The 25,860-nt window shown below is 42.3% G+C and overlaps 7 protein-coding genes and 1 long non-coding RNA gene across 8 annotated transcripts; 4 read left to right on the top strand and 4 right to left on the bottom strand.

The window, feature by feature from the left end:
- Positions 1-1,010: 1,010 nt before the first annotated feature.
- Positions 1,011-2,328, top strand: LOC131889596 (putative 3-methyladenine DNA glycosylase). Its single transcript, XM_059238735.1, has 2 exons — positions 1,011-1,736; positions 1,853-2,328. The coding sequence occupies exons 1-2, from the start codon at positions 1,403-1,405 to the stop codon at positions 2,254-2,256; spliced, it is 738 nt and encodes a 245-aa protein (XP_059094718.1). The 5' UTR covers positions 1,011-1,402; the 3' UTR covers positions 2,257-2,328.
- On the bottom strand, positions 2,246-5,163 carry LOC131889579 (E3 UFM1-protein ligase 1-like). Its single transcript, XM_059238715.1, has 4 exons — positions 4,806-5,163; positions 4,576-4,672; positions 4,149-4,499; positions 2,246-4,082 (listed from the first exon to the last, which is right to left on the bottom strand). Exons 1-4 carry the CDS (start codon positions 4,994-4,996, stop codon positions 2,334-2,336), a joined length of 2,388 nt encoding a protein of 795 aa, XP_059094698.1. The 5' UTR covers positions 4,997-5,163; the 3' UTR covers positions 2,246-2,333.
- Positions 5,164-10,807: 5,644 nt separating this feature from the next.
- Positions 10,808-11,389, bottom strand: LOC131889609 (uncharacterized). The gene is made up of 2 exons (XR_009374211.1): positions 11,300-11,389; positions 10,808-10,982 (listed from the first exon to the last, which is right to left on the bottom strand). It is a non-coding gene; the product is annotated as an uncharacterized LOC131889609 (long non-coding RNA).
- A 127-nt stretch (positions 11,390-11,516) lies between these two features.
- LOC131889606 (thioredoxin domain-containing protein 17-like) lies at positions 11,517-12,508 on the top strand. The gene is made up of 2 exons (XM_059238745.1): positions 11,517-11,874; positions 12,089-12,508. Exons 1-2 carry the CDS (start codon positions 11,754-11,756, stop codon positions 12,355-12,357), a joined length of 390 nt encoding a protein of 129 aa, XP_059094728.1. The 5' UTR covers positions 11,517-11,753; the 3' UTR covers positions 12,358-12,508.
- LOC131889589 (chromobox protein homolog 8-like) lies at positions 12,472-14,228 on the bottom strand. The gene is made up of 2 exons (XM_059238726.1): positions 13,896-14,228; positions 12,472-13,678 (listed from the first exon to the last, which is right to left on the bottom strand). The coding sequence occupies exons 1-2, from the start codon at positions 14,013-14,015 to the stop codon at positions 12,626-12,628; spliced, it is 1,173 nt and encodes a 390-aa protein (XP_059094709.1). The 5' UTR covers positions 14,016-14,228; the 3' UTR covers positions 12,472-12,625.
- A 4,162-nt stretch (positions 14,229-18,390) lies between these two features.
- On the top strand, positions 18,391-19,387 carry LOC131889605 (mitochondrial intermembrane space import and assembly protein 40-like). Its single transcript, XM_059238744.1, has 2 exons — positions 18,391-18,860; positions 18,965-19,387. The coding sequence occupies exons 1-2, from the start codon at positions 18,628-18,630 to the stop codon at positions 19,158-19,160; spliced, it is 429 nt and encodes a 142-aa protein (XP_059094727.1). The 5' UTR covers positions 18,391-18,627; the 3' UTR covers positions 19,161-19,387.
- A 264-nt stretch (positions 19,388-19,651) lies between these two features.
- On the top strand, positions 19,652-21,162 carry LOC131889594 (COP9 signalosome complex subunit 7a-like). The gene is made up of 3 exons (XM_059238733.1): positions 19,652-20,560; positions 20,653-20,796; positions 20,857-21,162. The coding sequence occupies exons 1-3, from the start codon at positions 19,988-19,990 to the stop codon at positions 21,082-21,084; spliced, it is 945 nt and encodes a 314-aa protein (XP_059094716.1). The 5' UTR covers positions 19,652-19,987; the 3' UTR covers positions 21,085-21,162.
- Positions 21,163-23,564: 2,402 nt separating this feature from the next.
- On the bottom strand, positions 23,565-24,735 carry LOC131889601 (large ribosomal subunit protein uL13-like). Its single transcript, XM_059238740.1, has 4 exons — positions 24,576-24,735; positions 24,259-24,499; positions 24,008-24,153; positions 23,565-23,817 (listed from the first exon to the last, which is right to left on the bottom strand). The coding sequence occupies exons 1-4, from the start codon at positions 24,594-24,596 to the stop codon at positions 23,605-23,607; spliced, it is 621 nt and encodes a 206-aa protein (XP_059094723.1). The 5' UTR covers positions 24,597-24,735; the 3' UTR covers positions 23,565-23,604.
- Between the last annotated feature and the right edge of the window lie 1,125 nt (positions 24,736-25,860).

The following is a 25,860-nucleotide window of genomic DNA, read 5'->3' as shown; positions in this document are numbered from 1 at the left end:
CTAGCGCACTTCAGTCCTCTTGGGTGGGGTCTTAGAGTGTCCCTGACCAACATGTTTCCAAAAATGTTAAAAAGTACTGGTTTTTAGGAAAAGTAATGCGTTACCGTTACCCCTAATTTTGCAGAAAGGAGAGCTTAAAACCGGGAAAAAACCTATTCGCAATTTTTCAATGCTTAGTAAATATAACGTGAAATAAATGACTCCGGTGATTATTTAATTGATACCATCACTGGTAGGTAAGTCATTGCATTTGAGTCGGAATTTAAAAAGAAATTGGTTAGGAAACCTTTGCATATTTTTCTTTCCCTCATTTACGAAAGAAAAAAAGTGCATGCATTGAATTTTGACATTTACTTCATTGAAATAAGGAGAAATAGTGAGGCTGGTTACCTCAAGGGTGAAAAGCTAAATTGTACTTCTACCCTCCATTGAGTCATCCACACCCAATTGTGCTACTTATTTGAACAACCCCGTTTTCTCTCTGTGCCCCTTCCCTTCTTCTATATTCTGTCACCCTCTCCTTCTCTGTTTGTTTACCTTATGAGTTGCCCTTACCTATGTTTTAGCACCTTGGGCTAATGAAAGCATAAATGGTATCTGTACATATCTGTGTAGCCTTTCAATTGGAAGCATTATCCAAAAATAAAGGGGCATGGAAGCCAGAACATAAATCATTTCTGGCCAGACGTCTTCCAAGGGAGCCAAAGCCAAGCAAGCACCACAGAACTCCATTGGGGTTGTCATGGAATTTCATTTCTGCATTGTTTAAAAAGATTGAAAATGTGGAAGCACAATGCAGATCTTTCAAAATGTTTTTTATGTCCCAAAAAATGACTGCACTATGTAACTTCCATGGGAGATCGGTTCTATGCTTTACAAACTCCATTGTGGTTTTCATGGAATTTCATTTATGCCTAGTTTGTAAAGACTTGTGTTGAGAATTGAGAAGCACTATGCTTACAGGTCCAAATTTTTAATGTTCATATTGGTTTGTACGTCCCAAAAGAACTGGATTATGCTACTTCAGTGACAGATCGTTTTTTCATCGAAGCAAAAAGGAGTTGCCAGAATAAAACCATTTCGAAATTTTCATTTGATTTTTCCAATTTTGACTGATTTCAATTCCTTTCTTTTTAAGAACGAGTAGAACGCCTAAGAAATTAAATCGAAAGCTTCCCAAGCTTCCAAATTGGCCACCCTTACTAGGGGTTTCATCATTTTAATTCAGAAGAACTTTCGATCGCACGGATCATGCCTATCGCCCAAACAGATGGACGCTCTCGTTAAAATTTGTGTAGTGAAGAAGTAACGGACTTAATATCAAAAGCCAGTACACTCCCACAGTCTTTGGGCGCCGTTGAAATTTTGGCTTATTTGAAACTCGATTACCTCGCACCTCATTATGACCTCATCATTATCGTCATCAACAGCACCATTAGCGTCATTGGCGGAGTCCTCCAAGTGTGCGCGACTTTCTACCGAGTTTTTTAATCAATCGTGTCGGGTATTAGCCCGGAGTCTCTTGGGTCAAACATTATGCCGGAGACTTTCACCTACTTGTATCCTAAAAGGAAAGATCGTCGAGACCGAAATGTATCCCGGCCATCAAGATCATGCATCGCACAGCTTCAATCAAAAAAGGACTGCTCGCAATGGGGCCATGTTCATGGAACCGGGCACCTCTTACGTCTACAGTATTTATGGCATGTACCATTGCTTTAATATTTCCAGTCAAGGTACGACGTAGCTCACGAAACAATCCATCATGACGCAGTCCGTGCCTTATGAATCCCAGAGCCATCTATCTATCTATGTTTGTACAAGAGTATATTAGTATTTTCTCTGATTTCAGAGGAGGGCGGAGCCGTCCTCATTCGCAGTCTGGAACCTCTTGGTTACGAGGATCATTGGGCCATATTGAAAGCCAATCGTTGTAGTAAGCGTAAGTTGGCCTCTCTTCGCGTCCAGGACTTGACCAATGGTCCATCGAAACTCTGTTTGAGTTTTGACATCAACAAGGTCAACGGGAATGCACTGGATTTAAAAAAATCGGATCAAATTTGGGTGGAGAAGGGCGATAACCTTCCGGAGGACTCAATTTTCGTCTCGACCCGTATTGGGATTGGCTCCAGTGGTGAGGCGAGTGTGAATAAACCCTACCGATTCTACGTCAAGAACAATGAGCACGTGAGTATATTAGATTCCACGGATCCCTTTAAAACGAGAAAGCGAAGGCGAAAGGAAGTAAAGGAATAAAAAATGTATCTCAACACTGATTTATAAGAACATTTATAACATGAAACTTAAACATGAAAAGAACTTGATCAACCACTTCACATTTCTCCTGCGGCTTTCGAGCTTGACTTTCTGTAGGACGTTACCACCGATTTAACCTTAGGCGAAAGCTCCAACATTTGCTCTTTGATGCTCGCTTGCTTATCGGCATCCTTGAGAGTGATCATTTCCAACACAAGTTGTTCAAAATCCCTCATTATTTGGGCATCATCAGCATCAAGAAATTGTATCACGTGTCCCAGGATTTGCGGTACAAATTTTCCACTAGCATGAAGAATCGTGCCATAATGAATTTGGAAGAGGAGAGTCACGGCCAAATGAAGTGTTAAGGCTGGGTCTTCGGTTTCTTCCAATTGATCTAACATGGCCTGGCGATGGTTGAAAACCAATTGGCGATCTTTTTTCTTGTCCGCTTTACGAATATAAACATCACTGGCGGCGGAAATATGCTCCTCCACCGCTTCAAGGAACTCCTCTACATTCTCAGAGGCACTTAAGGCCTTCTGGAGTTCTTGCAAAGGTTCCCCTACGTTTTTAGGCACTCCAGATAGAATCTTTGAACGCTGATCACTGTTCAAATCTTTGCCCGTTCCAACATTGATATCATGATCATCGCGAATAAAAGCAAACACATCGTTCAAAAGGTCGGTGCACAGGGTCTTGAAAAGATGCTTTTTTAAGGGTTTCCGCTCTTGTTCTTCATTGTCAAAGTGGCTCAACCCCTTATCACAAATCCGCAAAAGGGAGAAATTCGTATTGCAGTTCTCCTGCAACTGGTTGTGAGTTTTCTTGCGATCGTGGACGGACATTTGTTGGCTGGATTGATAAAGTTCAACCAATAAGGACTTGAACTTTTCATTTAGACGGGGATGGAGGAAAGAGGCCATGTCGGTAAACACGTCCTCTGGACAATCGTGAAGGAAAGTCATAGCTTCCAGTTTCTTCTCGAGTTCCCCCCTATTCATAAGTTGGATGGACTTTGCATCGTTAGCCGTACCTTTCTTTTTGGACACCAAATCATCTTCGTCATCCGAGAAATCGTCGTTCCGCTTCCCTTTTCCAAATTTCTTCTTGGTCGATTTGGTCTTGGTTTCCCGCCCTTGGGTACCTCCGCCACCTTTACCGCCGGTTGCTTTTTTTCTTCGCTCTTCCTTTTTGTCCATTTTATCATCATTCTCCACCACTTCGAATTTGTCACCCGAGTTGCGATTCAATAATTTAGCGTAGGTCTGATTTTGTAAATCATTTTGAGCCTGCTCCTTAATAATCTCATCAAACGAGGTTTCGATGCGATTCAATATGTTCTGTGGAAACAAGACCACCTGACCAAAGACCTGATACTCGAGAGATTTGCGTCCATGACTGGAATCGTGTTTCTTTTTGTCCAGTATCTTGCGCAACATCAAATTACCATCTTCTTCCGAGAGAACACTCGGTAAGAGGGTGGAGAGGTCTAACCAATTCTGGGACACAAACGCCTCGTCAATCGAAGAATCGATGGTGTCGACTACTTGGGAGCTCAGGCAACAGCTGGACAGGAAAGTCAGATGATCGTCTTTGAACCGTTTGCGAATATAGGCGGCAGGATCGGAAATTCCTAAACGCGACAGGGCGTCGAATTCCAAGTAACCATTTTGGGTTAGGAAATCGTCCACCCAACGAGTTTGAGCTTTGGCGTAGCTTTGAGGATTGAAAGTGGCTTTGGCAGCTCTTTTGCCACCCACGATCGAGCCAAATATCCGCTGGTTCTGAATCAGCTCCTCGGCCAAAGAGAAGAAAATTTGCTCCTAAAATTGAGACGAACATGTCATCTCTGCTAGTTGTCCCTCTATTATAGTTCAAGCCAATCGCACCTGAATTTTGTAGCTATTGATGATACTGGCCACTGGTGTAGGCACGGTGATAGCGGACAGTACTCCCCGAATCTTGGCCTTGTTCCTTTGAACGTACGAAGGAGTCAGAATGACCTTGGGATCTTGCTCGTCGGTGAAGCCTTCTATGATGCTCCCTAGACGAGTAGCGATTTGCTCCTGAATGAAATCTCCCGGCAAATCATATTCCTTGGCCATAGTAGACACGTTCATGGTTCCTTCCAGTTGGAGCTTCTCGTTGACTTGCTCAGCCAGTGCATCCATGTAGTTCGAGTCCACCAATTGACCCAGAATCAAATGAACTTTTTGATCTTGCTTGGATATTATTTGGGCCTGGTGGACAATTGAACAAATAACAGTCAAGCTCTCTTCACAAATTTGAAATGCTTTCACCGCACAAAATACCTACCTGGCCTTCCACATGAGAAAAATCCACGTTGAGCGTGTGAGCCAAGTCCACGAGACTAACTCGACCTCTGGCCATGTACAACTCATCTCGGATCTCTCTGAAAAGGGAGAACAATGTACATACAGTACACACAACATCATCACGGCTTGGACATCCAACTTAAGGGGCATGGCCGAAAAGGGTTTCACAGTATCAACTGAAGGGGTAGGGGTGGGCTCACAGTTGCTTACCGGTGGAGCTGTTGAGGCGTTAGGTATTCCTTGCCATCGGTAGTGTAGACGACGTCAACAAGTCCCAAATGAGTCAACCGCGTTACAATCTCGATGCAATTTCGTTCGGAGAGTCGCTGAATCGATCCGCTCAATTGAGCCCGCTGCAAATCCGAGGCCAGACGCCGGATTTCATCCCAATCGTTGGACATGATGATGTTGGTGATGACAATATTGATGATGACCTGATGGTGGTTGGGTCACTCACCGTTGCTGAACAACCCTTAAAAATAACGACAGATGGGTCTGGAGGAAGAAATGAGGAAACAGAGTCTTGACGTCAAGTCGGCCTTGGCCCAAACTTAACAAAATATGACAACGCGACGTGGATCAATTTCAGGGTGACGCAAAATAAACTTGTGAATTGTGATAGGACCCAACTAATAATCACGGGAGGTTCCCATCTGAGGGCCAATTTGCCAAACAGATAAATACAGATCCCACTTGGTGCTCAATTTGTTGGAGCAAGAATGTTGTGCCCAAACAATGATTGAACCACCTCACAACGATGACTTGAGTTGAATGAATGTATGTAAGAATAACCAGGAACTTGCAATTTTGAGTCACTTCATTTTAATTTAAATTTTAATTTTTTAAAGCCAGGTCATACTATACTATTTACTTGCAACGTGGTTCGTTTCAAACTTACGTTGTTAAAAGCTTGTGTGGCAGAACAAGAGAAAGCCGAAAATTCTAATTATATGTAGTGGTTACTCGATACCTTTGAACTTCTCTCCTGAGTGCCCTAAGCATAGTTTTGGCCTCAAATTTTTGGCTCAAATTTGGCCAAGTTCATCTATTCAACAAGACCTTGTGGTCACATGAGGTGCTTATTTGGAATAAAGTGAACGGTTAAGGCAGTCCTCTTCTGATCAAAGTCTATGTCTCTAAATGTTGGTGAAATACGAGTAACTTCATGAACATTCTTGATACAATTTTTAACATGATTACCAGGATTAGGAAAAAAATTGAGAGCCAAATAATCACCAAAAAAATTAAAAAGCACTAAATGTTTGCTTTCAAAGCCAAGAAAATTTTACGCAAAGATATCAACTTCTTTAAATGAAAAAACACGTAAAAAGATAACATGGAACCAATTTTGCAAACTTTTGAACTAATGAACAATATATTTTTTTTAATCTTTGAAATCAAAAGCCCTCAAAATGGTGTAACTGGGATCTCCAAATCAATTTCCTATACCATGTAGGTATCTAGAGGAAATTTGTTTACTCTGAGTGATCTCAGCTATTTCTCAGGGTGAAAAGACCTAGGCTAAAAAAAACAATTATTTCTATGTTTGCTCTGTGTGTGTAAAGTATTGGGTTCTTTCTGCACTTTCAGGAAAAGCTTGAGCTTTTGCCAAATAAGGCAAGCAGGAACAATGTGGGAAACGTGGGAATGGGAGAGCTACTGTATTGGGACAAACTGAGAAGATTGGGACTATGCAGTATTTAACAATCAGAACTCGACTATTAAGCATTGGAGGAAAGCTTTCCTCCAATGCCTTTAGTCATTAATGTTGGTGGTAGCATCTGCAATATCAAGCTGCCAATATTCTGGTATACTCCATAATAGGACTCTGTTTATCGGGTGTGTTTGTTTGCTCTTTTACAAATCAGCTGCATATTTATAGTACAATCACAATGAAGTTGACCAATTTCAGTTTAACAAAACCTCAACTCTTCAATAATCAAACTTGACCCTAAAATGTTCCAAATTTGAAGGTGTTTGATTTGTTTCCAGATTTGCACGAGAAGTATGCAACCAAAGTTGGCCCCTGGCTGTTGAGTTTCATGAATTGTTAGGTATCGCAAATGGCAGACTTATGGTTTTAAGTTTATCCATATCTTCATGCACTCCATTTTTTGTTGAACAACTTGTATGCATCGACCGTAAGGTTATCTATAAGGACTATATCAAACAACTCAGCAACACAATGAATCAATGAAGATGCTCAATATTGTCCTTACGTTTGGGCTAAAAAACTTTAAAAAGGGGCCTTGGTTTTTTGTAGATGACAAATCCGAACCGTCAAAATTTTGCAATTTGTGCTCAACATGAAAGCAACAGTTTTTGTTGGAGTCTAGTTATAACCTAACTTACCATGACCCAGGAAACTAAGATTGAAAGAGCAAGAACTGAGGAATAGTAATAAACCTGAATTTTCGAGTAATCGTTGTGAATTACATTACTGTAACCTCCTGTAATCCAGAACTGTCAAGAAGACCAGATTGTAATATATATCAAATTTGTACTAAATACCGATCTAATGAGAAAAGATCTCGCAATTAAGAGAAAATGAAGAAAAACAATACTACACATAACCAGTACCCAAAACAAGGTCAATTATTTAGGTCATTTTTTTGTGCGGACTTCCTTACCGCTACCGGGATTGGAATCCCAGCAGTTCAAAACGAGAAGATTATTTATTTTACTTGACTTTTATCTATATAATTTATAATTTGTCAGGTTTTAAACAAGGAAATTCTCTCTTTTTCATGATTAGGGGTTGGAAAAAGTTCGTGATTTTGCTCAAAATAATTGTTGTAAAGTTACGAAAATCAGCCAAACTAAGTGCTGAAGACGTGAAAATAGTTTTAAAAAAAGGTGAAAATAGTTTTTACTTGTTTGAATACTTAAGCATTAGTGTGGTATTTAAGGTGAAAATTGCTTGATCAATATTTTTCACGATCTTCTCGCTCTTTGGGCTCAGTCCAATCCCAGTTATTTGCCCTTGGTGTGGTCTGTTGTAAAGGGATTCGCTGTTTTTGGATACGGTTCTCCTCTTACCAACGGTTTGAGGATGAACACCAAAAGGCTCACCCATTTCCCTGGACCTCTTGCCGGTCTTTAGCAGGTCCTTAGTTTTGGTTGTAACATCAAGACTGCCATGAATTGCATTTTAGAACATTGTTTTGATGGCAAACATCGGGAGGGTTACCACCTGCCTTTAGGTCAAGACATGGACGACGTTACACTGGACATATTTGACGCCGCCAAATGTACCCCAATAGTATAACGGAAATTTTAGAAACCATTGAACTCAACCTCCCGACCAGAAATTGAAAAAAATAATGGTCACGCTCTCCAAGCCAAGCAAATTCCCTCGCCATAGGCATTGGAAATTATAGGGAGGAATATGGCTAGTTTTAAGCTGTAGCTGGAGGAATTCCTGTCTACCAGGATTTTTTTCCTATTGTTCAAGTTTTCCAGCTGTCCAAGTAAAGTTGAGGTAAACGGGTGATACAAGATGGACGAACCATGAAGTTTGACTTGTTCGAATAAAAATTACAAGTGACAAGAATTCGTGTAAAGTTCTAAAATATTTTTGATGTGAGTGGTCGCCAGAAACATCCAAGCACTCCTTGAAAGTGAATCAGATGTGTTTTATTAACTACAGAGCGAAAAATGGGCCAACTACTACACAATCCGGGAATTCCAATGTCAATCATCTTGAATTATAAACAAGAATTTACGTGAAAATTGGACTATATTGACTGGAAATGATCACCAGTAACCTCTTAAACAGGATGAAGGTTGAAAACCGATCCAAGGTAAGGCCTAACTCATCGTATTAGCCCCGTTTCCTAATGAGATCAAAGCCTACCAGGGTATACTGCGACAATTTGATAGACCTCCAGTTAAATTGCGACCTCCATGGTCAAGATTAAATCTTTTGCAGTTGACACTACTGTATGTGTTCAACACATCCTCTGAATGAAAGCTTGAGGTTTAATGTCAAACGAATCTTTGAGCAGGGACAAACATTGCCCCAAATTGTTTTAACACCCCATTCTGTATTTCCCCTAAATATGACCAAATGCATTTATTTTCCCCGAAAATCCTCGGTTTTAGGTTTTTTTACAGTTCAAATTCATGAAATAGTTTTTTTGCCCAAAAATTAGGAGAACTATTGAAAACTTAATTTAACTCATTGGTTAAGAAGTTTCATTTGTGGTTCCACTTTAGAAGCTTGGTTGTAGTAATGTCAGTTATCTAACGTCAGTTATCTATCAGTTATAATACAAAATTGGTATGTGGTAGGAATGGCCAGACCAAATCCACTCTTGGGTTGCTGATAGTAACAAGACACTTAATGGAATTAAATTCTTACAATGACCTTTGGGTTGACACCATTAGACACTCCACTATTGGATGATGAAGGTAAGGGCATCCAGCAGGTCTCATTCATGAAGGATTTAGGTGCACACGGTGTTACTCACAATACTGATAAAGTTTTTTTTGCAAATGCCAAGCCTTCTAATAACTATTTTCGTTGTTATTGAAACAAAGGAAACAACTTTTGTAAAAAATCATCTTGGATTCTAGCTAAGATTAGAATATTAATCCACTTAAAGCCTACAAAGAGATGATATTTTTAAAAACTTATTCAATAGATGTTGGGAGTAACCTTAGTTGCGTTTCCTACTAAAATTTGATTCAAATCCATGGAGCAAACGATAAGATATCTTGTTTTCAAAGATTGCATTTTCATCAAATTTGACTACAAATTGCTCCGGCTATATCTTAAAGCAATTGCCAAGAGATATAATAAGCTTTTTCTATGCCTAAAACAAAAATGAAAATATGTCACGTTTCTGAAGCAGGTAGAAAAACCCAAACATAGCTTGCAACATAACTTAAAACTTACTTAAAGAAAATATTTCGCAATTTTGACGCCATACTTGTCAATCGCGACTTTAAGCAAGCTTAATCTTGAACTTTGACAAAATTCTATTAGCGTTGAAAAAAAACCTCGCTAGTACTTAGAAGTTAATTATTGCAAAAAGTGACCATTTTGAAAATTAAACTGTCACGTGTATCGTTCAAATATTTTGGGAACATGATAGGATCGTGTAGTTTTTGGCACTTAAGTAAAATGAAAGGCAATTTTACACCTTTTGTAAGTTTTAAGCGACATTTTTTGCTACCTCTAGCTTGGAAAGAAATCTCAAAGAAAATGGGGAAATGTTATTTCTTGTCGTGTCATTGAAAAAGTTAATCACATTTCTTGGAAATAACTGGAAACATAATTAGGCCATTTTTCGATCTTTTACGGCGTAAAACGCAACCTTTAAGAGTATGCTTGATACTGATTGACTCCTTTTTTGATGGGCTTTAAGTTATCTTACACACTTATCTGAGCTACTTTTAAACATGTGTATTTCACAAAAGTTGTTCCTTTTGCTTTTTTGACAAAGAAAAAGATATCGAGATGTCTTGGCATTTGAGCAATCACTTAACCAGAAAATATAACCACCGTTTGCAGTCATCCAAAATAATGGAAAGTTCGATGAGCATATCCAGTTGAAAGTTGTCAAAGCTTTTCAAACATGTGGTTGGATATATCGCACGTCTAAGTCCAGAGACAGCATCACGATGCTAACTCTGTACAAGTCGATTGTTCAACCATATCTTGAATATGCCTCACCCATTTGAGCTCACATGAGTTCAGCAGGTTTGCAAAAGGTTGAGCAGGTCCAAAGATGTTTTACTACGAACATTGAGGATATGAGAGAGCTCTCGTACTGGGAGAGGTTAGAAAGGTTGAGATTGTACAGTATTCAGAGAAGGCACGAAAGGTATCTGATACTGTAAGTCTTCAAAAGCATCCATGAGCTTTGTCCCAACCCAGGATTTAGGGTCAATTGCAGTGATCACAGAGGCGTAACGTGCGTATTGAGAGCGCCTTCAAGCCCTCGAGAATCCAGGCTAGTTCGAACAATGAAGTCCACATCTCTTCTTTCTTGTTCAATTTTTTCAATTTGCTGCCCTCAAATATTTGTAGGGGGTTTGTATGCGTTGATGCAGTTGTAGGATTTAAGTCAGGCTTGGACAAGTTTTTGATTAAATTTCCCGATCAAACTTATATTCAAGGGTTAACCAGATCTGCCAACTTTAATTCGTTGGTCGATCAAATAGTATATTAAAAAGTGAAGTAAAATTAATACAATAGTGGTAAGTAAGTCCGCAAAAAAGTATCTTTTCGATCCCTATTCATGATAATCAGGTCAGAAAAAAAAGTACAGGTAACGAAATCAAAAAACTTGTTGCCAAAACTCATCCACATCTTTGGGATGCCAATGTGGACCATTGCAGCCGTTGTATTGTGGACCATTTCCAAACAAGCACTATTACCTGAAAGACAAAATGTCGTGATCATCGGGGGGGGCAAGGATTTGAAATTGATCAAACCGTCCGAACGTAATGGAAAACCAATGACTCATTTGTCACCCTTTTTGATTTCTGCTCAACATGCNTGATCAAACCGTCCGAACGTAATGGAAAACCAATGACTCATTTGTCACCCTTTTTGATTTCTGCTCAACATGCCAATAAACCCACCATGTGCTTATCAGTAAACGGGCCCTAGTCCCAAAAATCAATGTCAGACATAATTCAACCCTTGACAAAAGTTCTCGCGATTGATTTACGATTAACGGTTTGAAGCCCACCTTCGCTAAGCTTCATGTTGACTTCATTTTGTATGCATGTAAAATTATGCACACTACCTTCGTTCAATTAAACAACATTCTTCTATGACCTGTGTAGGTTTTGTTGCATGCAGTTTTCGCTGAGATTAGCGGGCGGGCGAGATAAGGTCGAGTTTGACAGCAGCAGCAGCAGCAGCAGCAACAACAGCAGCTTTCGTCAGTCAGTCAGTCATTCTTTCAGTCAGTGAGTAAGTCAGTTCACAGAAACCCTACTCCGATCTTGGTCATTTGGGTGAGTGGTCGCTGAAGTCGAGCACAAGGCACTACTAGTTAGAGGCTGCCCATCAGTCCTGCCTTACTCCTGTTCTCTTGGTCTGGGTTAGTCTGGTGGGTCGATTTTCGAGCATTTGACATTCCCAGTTGTTCGTTCTTACCTCTCACGTCTCCGAGACTCGTTACCACCACACAGAACACCATGGTTCAAAAGTACAAGGTGGAAGGATTCGAGGCCTTTGAGGCCAAATTAGCCGATATTCAGCGAGAGTTTGCCGGAAAAACGGTGCTAGTGCTTTTCTCCGGTTCCAAGGATCCCAAGAGTGAGTACTAATCAGGGTTGGATGGGCTCACACACCCATTTCAACATCCCCTGCATTTAGACGACCCAATGGGTTTTTCTTTGCCGCAAGTGGCATGGCACGTCACTTAAGTGGGTGGTGTACCACTGTGTGTGTGTGAGTGTGTGCGTGCGTGTCATCAACCGAGCGCAAGAAATGGTACAATCTGTTTCATGTCTTTATATTCCGTCCCTAGCCCATCAAAGTTGGTGTCCGGATTGCGTGACCGCTGAGCCCGTGGTCCAGGCGTGTCTGGACAAGGCGCCAGAACCCGAGCAAGTGGTATTCTTGTACGTAGGTGTGGGGTCGCGAGAGTTTTGGAAAGATCCCCAGTGCATTTTCCGCACCCACCAGTCCACTCAACTCAAGGCCGTGCCGACGCTTATCAAATGGGGCAGCCCTCAAAGACTCGAGGAAAGTCAGTGCAATCGACCCGACATGGTGGAAATGCTCTTTGACGATTGATGGCATCATTAACTTCACCACCTGATTGCACCCACCATGCTTCTCGGATGTAGAACGGGCAGATATTCGTTTATCCACCCCTCGCCGAACTCGCAAATAACCATGACTCGAAAGTGATCATAAACGGAACTTTCCATGTTTTGACATATAATATTGTTATGAGAGCTGTTTTAAAAAATAAGGTCAGATCAGACGAAAACTGTTGGTACAAAAAGAAGTAGAACATAATGCCATAAGAGAAACAGGGAGAGAGGGAGAGAGGTCTTCATTAAGCGCAAGTTTTATCATTCACCAGAGGACGAACCTTGTCTGCAAATGGGCTCAAGGTGTGGTTAAAGAACCCTTCAGGTGTGCGACATTCCCGCATAGTCACGGTCAAATCATCCACGGTGACATCAGTGACGACCACTTTATTCAAAAAGGCCCACGAGTCTGGTGGAATCCATTCTGTAAGCTCGATAGTGGCTTCCCCTTCGTCATCCTCGTCGTCCTCGGACTGATCTCCGGTTGATATGCCCGCATCTGATTGAGGCGAGTCAGGTTTGAGCTTTCGCTCTGGGTTGCCCTTGGTTTTAGGAATCAAAACCTTACTGGGATGGACAACTCCCTTACGGCTCTCCGCGGGCTTTTTTTCACCCCATTTGCGTTTGAGTGGCGGGCGTTTAGGGGTGTTTGACAATGGAGGCGCTGGAGTCGAAGGGGCGGGAGGGGTCGGTGGTTCAGTCTTGGTGGCCTCTTCGGCCGCCGGGCCATTTTTAGCGGGAAGTAGCTTTAGATCGCGCTCCAAATCTGATGCTGATTGATCGAATTTGGCATCGACAGAGGCAGAGATGTCGTTGGCCATAGAGGACGCGGGTGATTCAGTCTTTTTCGCGATGAAATCTTGTTTCCCGGTTACTCTCTTTTCGGCAGAATTCGGATGAGGCGTTGTACTGTCTACCTCCTTAGAGGTGGGTGGTGGTTCGGTCTTGATCTTCCGCTCGTTGGGCTTGTCTTCATACCGCGAGGCGACTTTAGGTGTGCGGCCACTGAGCGTGGGTAGGAGAAATGCGGGGGCTTTGGGTCCACTTGCGGTGGCATTCGAGCTCCGCGTCTCGGATCCTTCCTTAGCGATGGACGTTTTTTTCAGTTTGTCTTTTTCTTTCTTAGCTTTGGCCTTGGCTGCACGCTTGTGGGCCTGAACATCCGCCGGGGTATCGCCACTTGATCCGCCGACATGGGTGTCTGTGCCATGGGGTGTGGCATGGTTAGCCAAACGCTTTTCATACTGATCTATGAGCCGCGCGTCCAGTATGTTCTCCTCAGGCTCCCATGTCGAATACTGCAAGGAAAACGCACAGGCAATAAGTAGATACAGGCACTCAGTCAGTTATTTTATGTCGTGAGGGGAACAGATGGATGGGAGCCATCGTAACTCTGGTTTAGTGGGTGTACTACGTTGTTTGTCATCAATTAAATCCCTCTCCAGTGTAGAGCTTCCATGCAAAATCAATCCAAGCATTCATGTTAGGGCCCTCGTAGTTGTTGCATGGTTTTACCTTGGGACTCCAGCCTTTCCATTTGACGAGATATTCGGTCTTGGATTTCCGCAGACGTTTCTTGGTGATCTTTTCGGCGGCAAAGACCATTTCATCCGAGGATGAGGCCGACGACGCCATGGTGTTCTTCAAACAATCAGATTGGCTCGCAGAATTGTTATGGTGCGGTTGAGGGGCGGGTTTCGTGTAAGGATGTCGGCCTACTTACTCGAAATGAACGAGGCTTTTCTGTTTGGGCTCTGAGTAGTTGAGTAGTTGGCGTTGCTTGAACTGTGTTGTTTGTTGTTGACACAAAGGTGATTGTTGTTGGTTGTTGGTTTCACCCCTGGACAGTGCTTCCACATGGCTGGCGGGAAAAAGCGCACACAATTTGTTAGAAAGCGTTAGTTACAGGAGCGATAATGACGATTACGTCAAACTAGGTCAAACTACATTTGCAAGGGAGCATTTTGCAATTTCTAGGACTAAAGTTGTCATTACTGAAGACAAGTCTTGAAGCCATATTCTCGAAAAAATCAAGTTGTGCTCGCTGATTAGGTATTTTTCGGCTAAATAAGAGACAGAAAACTGATAATTATCATTACAAAATACTAACGGCTTACATTGTTCATCAGATTGTCTAGCTCAAAAGAATTTGGAATTTAGTACTATCTAGCAGGACTTTCAAAGTTCCTCAGTAAAAGGAATGTGGGGACAGAGCACATTTCCCAGTCATTTGGATAAAGTTTTTGAATAATTGTCCGACCATTCTTTGTACAAAATATTATGGTGTTATTTGTGAAACTGCCTCTTTTACAGTCTAAATGGTCAATACTTCAGGAATATTAACTCATTATGGCTTACCGTAATACAACCGAGAAAAATTGATATTTTTTGCCATAGTGTGTAGACAAGTGTTAGACCACTTAAGGTACATTAAAACCTAGTCAACCAGTACTATTAATACTCTTATTTATGTATTGATATGAAATTTTAAGCTCATTTAGTTTGCAGATGCTTAGTGATTCCACTTTGAAAACTGCGTTTCATATCTAAACAGATCGAAAAATTGCCAAGACATATATTTCTCTGTTTTGATGGCATAAGAAGAAGTGATATTTTTCATTTTTCTTTAGAGTAGCAGTAAATACATTGTTGTGAATATTGTGACTGAAAACTTATAAAGGATGTGAATTTGGCTATCATTCTTCCTTTAGCACCAAAGTCATATTTCCTTATCATGTTAGAGCAATAATACTTCCTGGATTTTTAAGGAAAACGGACCTAAGATTGCTGTTGGCATCTGTTAATAACATTTTGTTTAAATGAAATACTCTGATAGTTTTCTGTATTACTTTATTGTATTAGTAAAGAATAAGCTTTCCAATCTGCAAATCCATGTTTGAACTCAGGCTAGCCGAGTCCAAGCTTCTTTGCAGTATTTAATTACAGCATACGTTGCTGCGTTAACAGATAAAATTGCCGAACCTGTAATCATTCCCGTGGGTGAGTTAATAATTAATGTCGCACGTTGGTTGTGACGACGGAGCGGGAATATCCCTAAGTTGGGACACCCATCATCACATGGCAGGCCAAGCAAGAGAGCTGCCATCGGATTGTAAACAAACAAATGAACGAACTAATCTGAGGTGTAAGAAGATGATATTTTACATAAATTGTTTTGACAGCAACAAAACTTGTTACTAGAAGTCTTGGCATTTTTACCGACTCTTAACCAGTGTTGTTTGTACCACATGCCTAATGGTGTTGGGAAAACGGCAACTACCAAATAGTCAGGGCATTAGTCGTTCCTCAATAAAAGGAACGAATTACAGATGCAATTGCTTTGGTGAAAAATAATAATTCATTACACAACTGTTACTCGAAAAAAAATATGATGACGTTACTCGTTACCTTTACTAAGATTTAGATGACCAGTAATTGGTGGTTTTCCCCCATCAAGACCATACTTCTCTAAAGAAGTTTTTTTTGCTTCAAACAGTCCAAGCGCAACATTTAAAGTCTTCGTGTCAGCATTTTTCAATCATGAGCATCTTTTTGGGGGGGGTTGTGTTTTCACGGGCTTTTCTAACCGCTACTGGGAATGTGATCCCCAGTGGTATTAAAATGAAAGGTTATAATTTGTCTATTTATTACCTTCAAACTTTATATGATGTTTGGTCTACCAACGAATTTGAGTTGGCAGACCGAGCTAGTCCTTGAATGTAGGGTTGATCTGGAATTCTATCTAAAAATTTGTCCAAGTCTGACTTGAACGATGCAACCGGAGAAACAAGGCCTACGTATTCCCTACGAATATTAGAGGAAAGCAAATTAAACAATGAAGGAGCCCGAGAAAGAAGAGAAGTGGACTTCATTGTTCGAACTAGCCTGGATTCTTGAGGTCTTGAAGGTGCTCTCAAAACGCACATTAAGCCTCTACGGTCACTAGAATTGACCCTGAATCCTGGGTTGGGACAAAGCTCATGAATGATTTGAAGACGTACAGCATCAGATACCTTTCATACCTTCTCTGAACACTGTACAGTCCCATTAGGTTATAGGAATAGGGTCAGCTCTAAAACTACGAAACTGAGCTATCCTATTTCTCGCCTTTCTTCGTGGACGGAGGAACAACATACATTAAAGCACGTCTCAAGTCTCAAAGACCGACGGCACATGTACGTGTGAAAAAAAGGACAATCTACCTTTGAACATCCCTTCTTCCTATTGTCCTTCCTATTGTACTTCTCAAGGCTAAACTTCAAAAGTTTTTGACACCATTTAGGGTGGTCAAACTGACAGCCTTTTCCTTCATCAGGACAAGGCTGCTTCCGGTAAACAGGACAGACCGTTTTTCTACAACTGCCTGTTCTCTATTTCAAGAAGAGATACTACTTCAACCTCTACATTGGTCAAATCAATCGACTTCTCAACTAGCGAGTGGGCCTGTTCTTCAAGCAGCACCCTGGTCTGATTGACCCAGACAGCTAAAGCCTCAACGATAAAGGGCTTATTGACTACGGAAGGATCCTTCCCCACCAAGACCAAGTTCAAAAATTGTCTAGCCTCTTTGCTGACTTTTCCAAAAATAGCTTCCAACATAAATGCAGGAGTAACTATCTATGAGCAGAAAAATCAGGAGAACAAGGTATGAAGAAAACTAAAAGGCTATGATATATTGTCCTGAGATGCAGGACAACGAAGCAAAATAGGAATAAACTACCTCACATCAAACTAAACATAGAAATCTAAGATGGAGATAGTATACAAGAGTAAGGGACAGAGAAAAACAAGGAATCAAAAACATATGTAAACTAGGAAAACAACACAAAAACACAGACATAAGCTCAACAAACTGATTGAACACAAAATAAAATCAATACACCATGAACAACAAATTCTAACTGTCAAGGACCAATACAATCAAATAAAGAACTGCACATAACAATTTGGAACTAGAAACTACAAATCAGAGAGAAACTGCTAAAGCTAAACATAAACGAGCAATAAACTTATTAGGTTTTAAAGTAATTACGTCTTACCAAAGTGCCGTGAAAAACTAAACCTAATTGAGTGAATGAATGGCAATTTCCAATCATTTACCCACACGAACACTACACGTGCACAACAACCAAGGAGCAACAGAGGAAGTCTCGGTAAACGTTATTCTCCACTGATTAGTTGGCGGTGCTACTTTTTGAAACTTAGCCTGACCTTATCAAACCTAATCTAACCTAACCCAACCTAACCTAACCTAACACAATATTAATAGCCCTTAAAGTCTCTATCTCAACCTTTCTAACAGTTTGTCACAAATTTAAAAATGAGCACCGCCAACTAATCGATAGAGAATAACGTTTATCAGGAAGTCACACCTTGGTTCGACATTCCTGGGAGATAAGAACAGAGGCAAACTAAAATGCGACTGTTCTCAGCAAGCTCCAAAACAAGAATTTAATCTTGGTATAATTGTTCAAAATGTATGTCATCATAATGCTTTGAGGAGTCAAGATTGAGACCCTGAAGGGTTAATGATTCTTGAAGGTATGAAACAATGTCTTAAAAGTCATGATGGACAAACAGTATTAGACTTGGTTAAGCAAGTAGACTCAAGTCAAAGAAAGATTTTCATTGCTTGACAACTACACTGAATCAGTTGAAAATGACAATTTCCGTTCAGTATGAATTTCCGGCCTCTTTTGCCTTTTTACTTTGGATTGCTTACTCTTTTGACTTTACTTGCCCGCACTTTCAACCTATGAGGCATGTCAAGTGAAGGAAATCGAAGGAAAAATGTGGTCCGGCACCCTGACTTTGGGCATTTTGGGAAGAGAGAACCAAGACAAACATCACAGTCAACTTGCACCATCCATCCATTTAATTTTCAATAATTAAATGAGTGCGAGTGAGCTGCGTTACAAAGCCCAACAAAATGAAGAGGTTTGGTGTAATTGGGTGAATGTACTATCAAATTGGCTTAATACTTCAAAGATATTTGCCTAGACAAGCGGGTAAAAATGGAATAAATGCTAAAATTCAATGCATGTCCAGTGCGGTTTTGGCGGGCATGTTGTCTTTGATTGTACTCCATGGAATAACGTCAGTTGTTCATGAACGCGTTCACTTGACAAGCCCTATGAGAGACTTTGTTTACATTTAGCTCACATTTTGTGACGTAAGGCCGCTGAACCCTAATTCAGCAATCCCGAATAAAACACAAAACCCAGTGTGAACAGTTAGAGCCTCCGACATGGCATCCTATTGTGAGGAAAAAGGTAAAGATCGGATCATCTTCTTAAACCCCATGGACGCCCATCCCAATTCGTCGTCAGTGACTTTTTCATCTGAGTCAGAAGACACGGCTCCCCAAGGCTTGGTCCAATCTGATGGGTCCATCAACTGGAACTGCCCGTGTTTGGGAGGCATGGCCGTCGGACCGTGTGGGATGGAATTTCGGGAGGCTTTCGAGTGCTTCCATTACAGGTACGAGAACGCGAAGACGCCCAATTAACCACAAGATAAGAGACCTGGGGGATGGGAAACATGGACATAGGAAGGGGATTTCTAATTCATACATGACATTGCAGTGAGTCAGACCCCAAAGGTGCCGAATGTTTGGACAAGTTCAGCCAGATGCAAGGATGCATGAAGCAGTTCCCTGACCTGTACGAGAGTGCCGACGACCCACCCGAATTAGGCCAAATAGCCGAGACACCCTCGGACCCGATTGTTCCAGAAACGCCCACCAACCCCAACCCAGAAAAGACGGAACCCGCCCAGTGACCTGGAAACCCGAATCGCAACGCTTTCGTCGGCGGCAGCCTCACTCAGGGCGTGAAATGCTTGGCTGTCCAGCCGAAACCCGGCCTCCTTCGTGTTTCAGTCTCATTCTTTGAAAATCAACGAGGGAGAGCCCCCCTGTTTAAGAGAAATGTTATAGATCTCAATTGAGCTTTCCCTGGAAGAAAATGTAGTGTAATGGGAAAATTAACCGCTCTTCTAACAATGAATACCCACCTTGGGATGTGTTTCCTTAACGTGGATCGAAAGCCTCTTGATCGATACTCTCAACTTTCAATTGAAACCTTACATGATCGGCTAATCTAACTAGAGCTGTGCGTTGACTTATGTTTTTAGATTAGTTAGTAATTGAAGCAAATCCGAAACTATCTAAGACTGTCCAAACTTCACGGTGCTACATTTTTGCGTAGTCACCCTGTTTAATGTCAGCTGATTTTTGGTAGATTTGGACCTTGATTTTGGATTCTTGGACAAGGGAAACCGTCTAGCGACACTCAACACAACTTGACATTCAATCCCAATTTGGTCCCCCACGCCCAAGAATAACGCCTCCTGGCAATTAACAGTTGACCTTTTGGCACGTTGGCGGCCAACTTCCCCCTGACCACCCAATCTTGCTCACCTACATTCGACCTCGAAACCCTCTTTCCTTCCCTCAGAGGGTCTGTCTCAGCCTCTGGACCGGTTTCTCTCCGATCGGTCCGGTTCGGTCCGGTTCCCTTCTGTTCCTGGCCAGTTTTGACATCAGTTATGCCCTCTTTCGCCTCTTTTTCACCCGGCCGAGAAGGCCAGGGAGGGCAGTTTGCGCCATGAATGCGGCTAGTGATATGATGACCACTGGGATAGGGGGATCGACATCATCGGGCCTGACTGCCACGTCCACCTCGGGCCCCGCCGTCAATAGCAGTTTGTCCACCCACGAATCCTTTCTATTGTTGGCCAATGGGGCCAAAGGCGCGGCCTTGATCGCTCTGGTCAAACAAGTGCTGGAATCACCCAACGTGTTCGTGTTCGGTGAACTCTTGGACCATCCCAATATTCAGGCCATGAAGGACGTGAAGGAGTCGGCCGCCGGCTATCACGCTCTGCTCGAGATCTTCGCTTACGCCGATTACTCGGCCTATCAGAACCGCCAAGACCAGCTCCCGCCGCTCAGTCCGCCCATGAGTCAGAAGCTCCGATTGCTCACCCTGTGTTCTATGGCCACCACCCACAAGATCTTGCCCTATGCCCGTCTTCAGACGGCCTTGGCCCTGGCCTCAGTGCGTGAACTCGAGGATCTGATCATCGAAGGTGCCAGTGCCAATGTCATCCAAGGCAAACTTGACCAGCAGTTGCTCCACTTCGAAGTGGACTTCACCATGGCCCGGGACATTCAACGGGTAATTTGAAAACCTTCGATTGCGGCAAGTCCGTGCATATAGAGTTGAATAATGACTGACCTGTTTTTTTTTTTTAAATTGTTTTCTGGTAGAATGACATCCCCGGCGTTCTTTCGACCTTAGAAGCCTGGTGCACCTCGTGCGATCACATCCTCACAGATCTAGAAGAACAGGTTCAACGGGCTAACGAAATGAAACAAGCCGATGTGGACCACAAAAATCACATCGAAGCCCAGGTAAGCGCTAAAGCAAGAGCGTCCAGGCCCAGATTTAACGTAGGGTCTACTCATTTATAGGTGTCCATGATCCGCAAGCAAATCAAGGCTCAGCACCAGCACTCGGGGGAAGGTGCGGAAGACCCCGATTCTCAAATGGTGTCGGATCGCCTCGGTGGTGGCTCGGGCTACGATCGTCGGGACAAGAAGACGGCCAAAAATAAAGGACAAAGAACTCAGACGGGTGGTGGCGCCAGCAGCTCCTCGGGAGCGAGTGGGTCCCAGGCCAAGGGGTTCTGGCACAAATGATTGGCCATGCTGAATGGTATTATAGCTTGAAACCCCCACCTGCCCAGATTGAAAATAAATAGAGACGTCCTTGTTAAATTGATCGTTGTGACGAAGAGGAAAGCGAAAGACGTGGTGTTTGTTCATGACGAACCCATCGTCTAGACTGGTTGAGCCTTTTAAAGAATTCAAATGCAAAGGCTGTTCGTCATTGAAGTCTAGCTAAAATGGGTTTATGAACCAAACCCCCCGAGGGAATGATCCTTCGGATGAATTTTTATGGATTATCGTAATCGAAGGATCGTAACTTGGTTCATTGAAAAGTCGAATTGTCTCTAGTCTTACTTGTTTGTTCCTTAATTTCGTAGTCAGAGGCTGATTTGGGCCCTTAAAAAGATTTGCCGATAATATTACTTGGTATCACAAGTCACTTCGACTTGGAATTCGAACCAACAAACTCCGTGAGTTTCCAAAAAAACTACTGCAATTATCTTCATCAACAAGAAGATGATCATAAAGAAGTAACTTAAACCTTAATTTTGTTATGAATTTTCGTTTGTGTCCCTCCTTGCAAAATCCCGTGCAATTTTGCCCTAATGATTTCAATTGCCAAAAACATTTTTTACTTTTTAATATCCTGTTATCCTGATCTAATGATTAGGGCATTAGTAACGAAATTACAAGTAACGAGATTACTGTACTGTAAATTAAGTAATTTACGATTGTACTGTAATTAACTACTCTGGAGAAGCTCCAAATTGGCATTTAAGTAGTCGTTTCTCTCTTGGCAGGTGAGGAAACTTGAAGCTTTTTGGCAATCTTAATACAAGTTTTTTTTTTATATTTCATATATCCTAAAGAAGGAAGCTCAAGGCTGGAAATGGTGCTTGTTGTTAACAACAATGAATGTGTTTGTGGTTTTAAAGGTTCTTATTATGGAAATCCTGCTTCACTACGAAACTTTGCTTTATTATTTTTATCTTCTCATTCAAATTCCGTTGAACTAAAAGCCCTGACACAACGAGATATTCCTTCGGCTTGAGGATGTTAAACCAAATTTTTCAACTCTCCCCATTTATCTATATTTTATTCTCCATCATTAGTTGAGCTCAAGCAAAGAAGTCAGTTTCAAATGGGAAATATCTGAAAAAATATATACTCCAAAAGAAGGTAATACATGAACAATTGATACTTATGATTATGAAAATAATTAGAACATTTTATCAAAATTGCCAAAGATTATAATTTTTGACACGTAATGCCTCTTCTGTCACTCTGAGAGTGTTCGACGCCTGGATTGGGGCAAAGACCGTGGAGACACATGAACATGTAAAGAATAAGATATCGCTCGTATCTTCGTTGAATGCTATATAATTCAAGGGACTGGAGTCTTTCCCAATAACTTGGGTCGCCTACACCAGCAATGCTTCTTGTGAGGCTCCGTTGCACTTTTTCTATCTTATTTAGCCCTGTTGCGGTCTTCGGGGCCCAGATGGGGGAAGCATACTCCAGGTGCGGCTGAATAATACATTTGTAAAGAGTCTTCATCATAAACGTATCACTGGGTTTGAAAGTTCTGTATATCTATCCGCATGTTTGAAATGCCTCAGACACTTGAGTCGGATATGTTCGTCAAATCTTCCCTGGTTTTCAATGATTATCCTTAGATCTTAAATAGAACCTCTATTGGGTATGACGGTCATCTAGATAAGAGGGCGCGCCAATATTTTTGGGATCAAAAGACATGGCCTTAAATTTCCCGCCGTTCCGTTTCATATTTTGTCCGTGTACCCATTCATAGACCCGGTCTCACCCTGGTTATGGATTCAATGCTTGAGACCTCGGAGGCCCCCTTCAGTCAAAAGTAATTGTAATTATAATCCGTTCTTTTCATTGAGGAATGACTAATGCCCTGTAAATTTGTAACAATGAGAAACTTTGGACCATACGCGTTATGAATGCTAATCCTGCAAAAGGTAATGAATAAGTCTAGCACTAAGCCAGGTTCCTCACCAACGTCTCGGAGGTCCGTTCGACTGCTATCGTATTTGGGCCTCCAGAGAGTGTAGATCTGAGACTATATCCTCCTGGCCATTTGTGTGCCAACTGCAAGCATCCCATGAACTTTTATGGTTGGTTGTGATATATCAATATACATTTAATCAACTAAGGACAAGCAACACCCTATGTAGACCCTGTGCAGAATCGTAAACACGCCTTTCCGTAACTTGGAAAAAAGGAAACTTAAATAATAAATAAAAGCCGTTCTTTAAATGTTTGTGAGCGAGGTATTTAAAACTCTTTCTATAGAACCATCCTTCTTTCCCGGTCCCAAGTACCACATGTCTTGCTCATTTATAAACACAATCCAGCTGGCCCTTCTTGGTGTTGCAGTCTGGCAGATGTAATCCCTTTCATTAAATTACCGTCCTTCTAAACCCTGCGCTTAAGGTAAAGAAGAGATCAAGCGTGGTTTAGGTTGGAAAATCACAAGCCGAGGATGACACTTTTACTCATAGGGGACGTGTTTATTTGAAGCCTTTAGGCATGACCAAAACTGTGGATGACCTTCTCGTAGTCTGCGAGCCGCTTGGCCACCTTAGTCTCCTTCTGAGTGTCCAGGCGCACTTTGCGCAATGTCTTGGCCTTCTTGTAATAAGCTTCGGACTTGACCTTTCGCTTGGCCTCGAGCGTGGCCACGACGTCCTGGTACTTCCATCCCACTTCATGCGAGAGTCGGCCCAAGGAGCAGAACTGGAAGGTACAATCGCATAAAACTTAACCGTCCATCCTTATCATGTTTCTCCATTGAGGTTGATAGGAGAGCAAGTCATTCAGGATTCAATTTAATCATTTCCATGTGGGATCATAGTAGGTAAGGAATAAATGAGTCTCATCACATTGGCCTGGAATCAGAATGCTCGAGTTGAGCCCTGTATCTCACCTTGCGTCCGGGCTTGAGGCGGAGCACTTTCAAAGCGGCCGGGATCACCATGCGCTTCTTCTTGTCGTAAGGGGAGGGAATGCCCTCGAAGGTCTGCAGACGCTTCAGAGCCAACTTGCCACGCTCGGTCTTGTGAGGCACCATACCTAAAAGAAGTCGGACCTAATAACCTGGTGGCTATGGACCACGATTTGGAAGGCCTCAACGCCACCGGGTTGAGGCTGAGCCCAAGTCAGGATGGAGCTTATTACCTCGCACAGTCCGCCAGAAGATCTTTCCGGGAGCGCGGAAATGGAAAGGTCCACGTAGGGGCTTGACGTTGCATCGCAAGCGCAAGAACTTCAGATACTTCAGCTTGTTACGGTAGAAGTTGCCCGACATTTGGATGCCTTCCGTGCGGACGATCACCACTTTGTTGCCGTTCAACAGGAACTTGGCCGTGATCGAGGCCAGGCGGCCCAACAAATGGCCGCGCCCATCGATCACCACTGGCTACATACGGGGAGGAGGTAGACATTCAATCATGAGGCGAATGCAGCGAGATCAGAATGGACGTTCAGGGACTTACCTTGGGGGAGAAACCCGGCATTGCACTTCACAGTATTTGGAAATCGTGCAATGGCAAGCAAGAACGGAAAGGAAAAGGAAGGGGATAGCGTCAGCTGAAACGAGCCCAGGCCAGCCACAGCAGCCACAGCACACAAAATCAACACACAATATCACGACTCCTAGATCTTCGTAACGCAACCTCATGTCAGTCCAACATATTCCACTTCACGCAACCCCACGAGTTTTACCCTATACAGGGACTCTATAGTGTCCTTGCCCTATATGCCCTAGGATATATCAGTTCCTTTTGTTCATCATACCGGTGGAGTTTCCATGGATTGGACTGGCATAAGAGGTTATTTTCATTTCATTGCACCCATTATAGCCAAACTCTTGTATTCGATTCAAACATTTTTTGTGGCATTGGAATGAAGTCTCTGAAATTGATTGTCGTACAGAATAAACCCAATTTATCATCCCACTGCACTGACAGGATCTTAAGGGTGGATGGTAAGCGGGCATTACCTCCGTCATGTGTGTGAATGGTATTTTGTTTACAAGGGCTAGAGAAAAAGCATCATGAAAAAGAAAACAATGCTTTGACGGCTATTTCATGCTATTTGGCTGATAGTGGATAGGGACTCTAACATTCTATGACATGAGACTTCATAATAGCATGCAGCACATAGATGAAGCAAGGCCTAGAGAGTGCAATGAAAGCAAGCCAAGCAGACCCTTTTGGAACAACTGAGTTGTCAGCTGCTGACCCTTTATTCCCAACACAAAAACAGCAACGAAAAATCTATAGCGGACCTTTGGAGTAATTTAGTTGCGTGATTATGAAAATCTGATATTGTGTTAGACATAGTCTGAATGCAATCTTCGCGAGTCGNCAGAAATACATGCACGAGAAGTTCCAATAAGCATTGGTCGGTTGAGTTGATTGAACCCGACGAGAATCGAATACAGGGTCCACCTCGACTTGTTGTGTCCCATCCCAGTCACCACTCCGGTACGTAATGAGTCGCCCACCCAGGCCCTCATGCCTTCCCTCTCCATTCCACATTGCCACCGCATTCCAATCGCTAAACCCAATGCATTTGAAATTTGGCTCCGTCCTGATTCACATATTCTTGAGATATATATGTCCTTGTATGTCTTTGTTTAACACGCCAACCAATAAATGCAGCCCAGAATCGTACGCTTGGTCTATTGGGGAACGCTCGACATGATCACATAGAACTGGCAGCCCTGTTTAGAGGACCCCGTACGGTTAAGGTGGGCCCATTTCCGTGCCCAGTGAC

This window comes from Tigriopus californicus, chromosome 10 (genome assembly GCF_007210705.1).
Source record: "Tigriopus californicus strain San Diego chromosome 10, Tcal_SD_v2.1, whole genome shotgun sequence".
Lineage (NCBI taxonomy): Eukaryota > Metazoa > Arthropoda > Copepoda > Harpacticoida > Harpacticidae > Tigriopus > Tigriopus californicus.
Note: the sequence above shows the minus strand (reverse complement) of the source record. Positions and strands in the feature narration are given on the sequence as shown.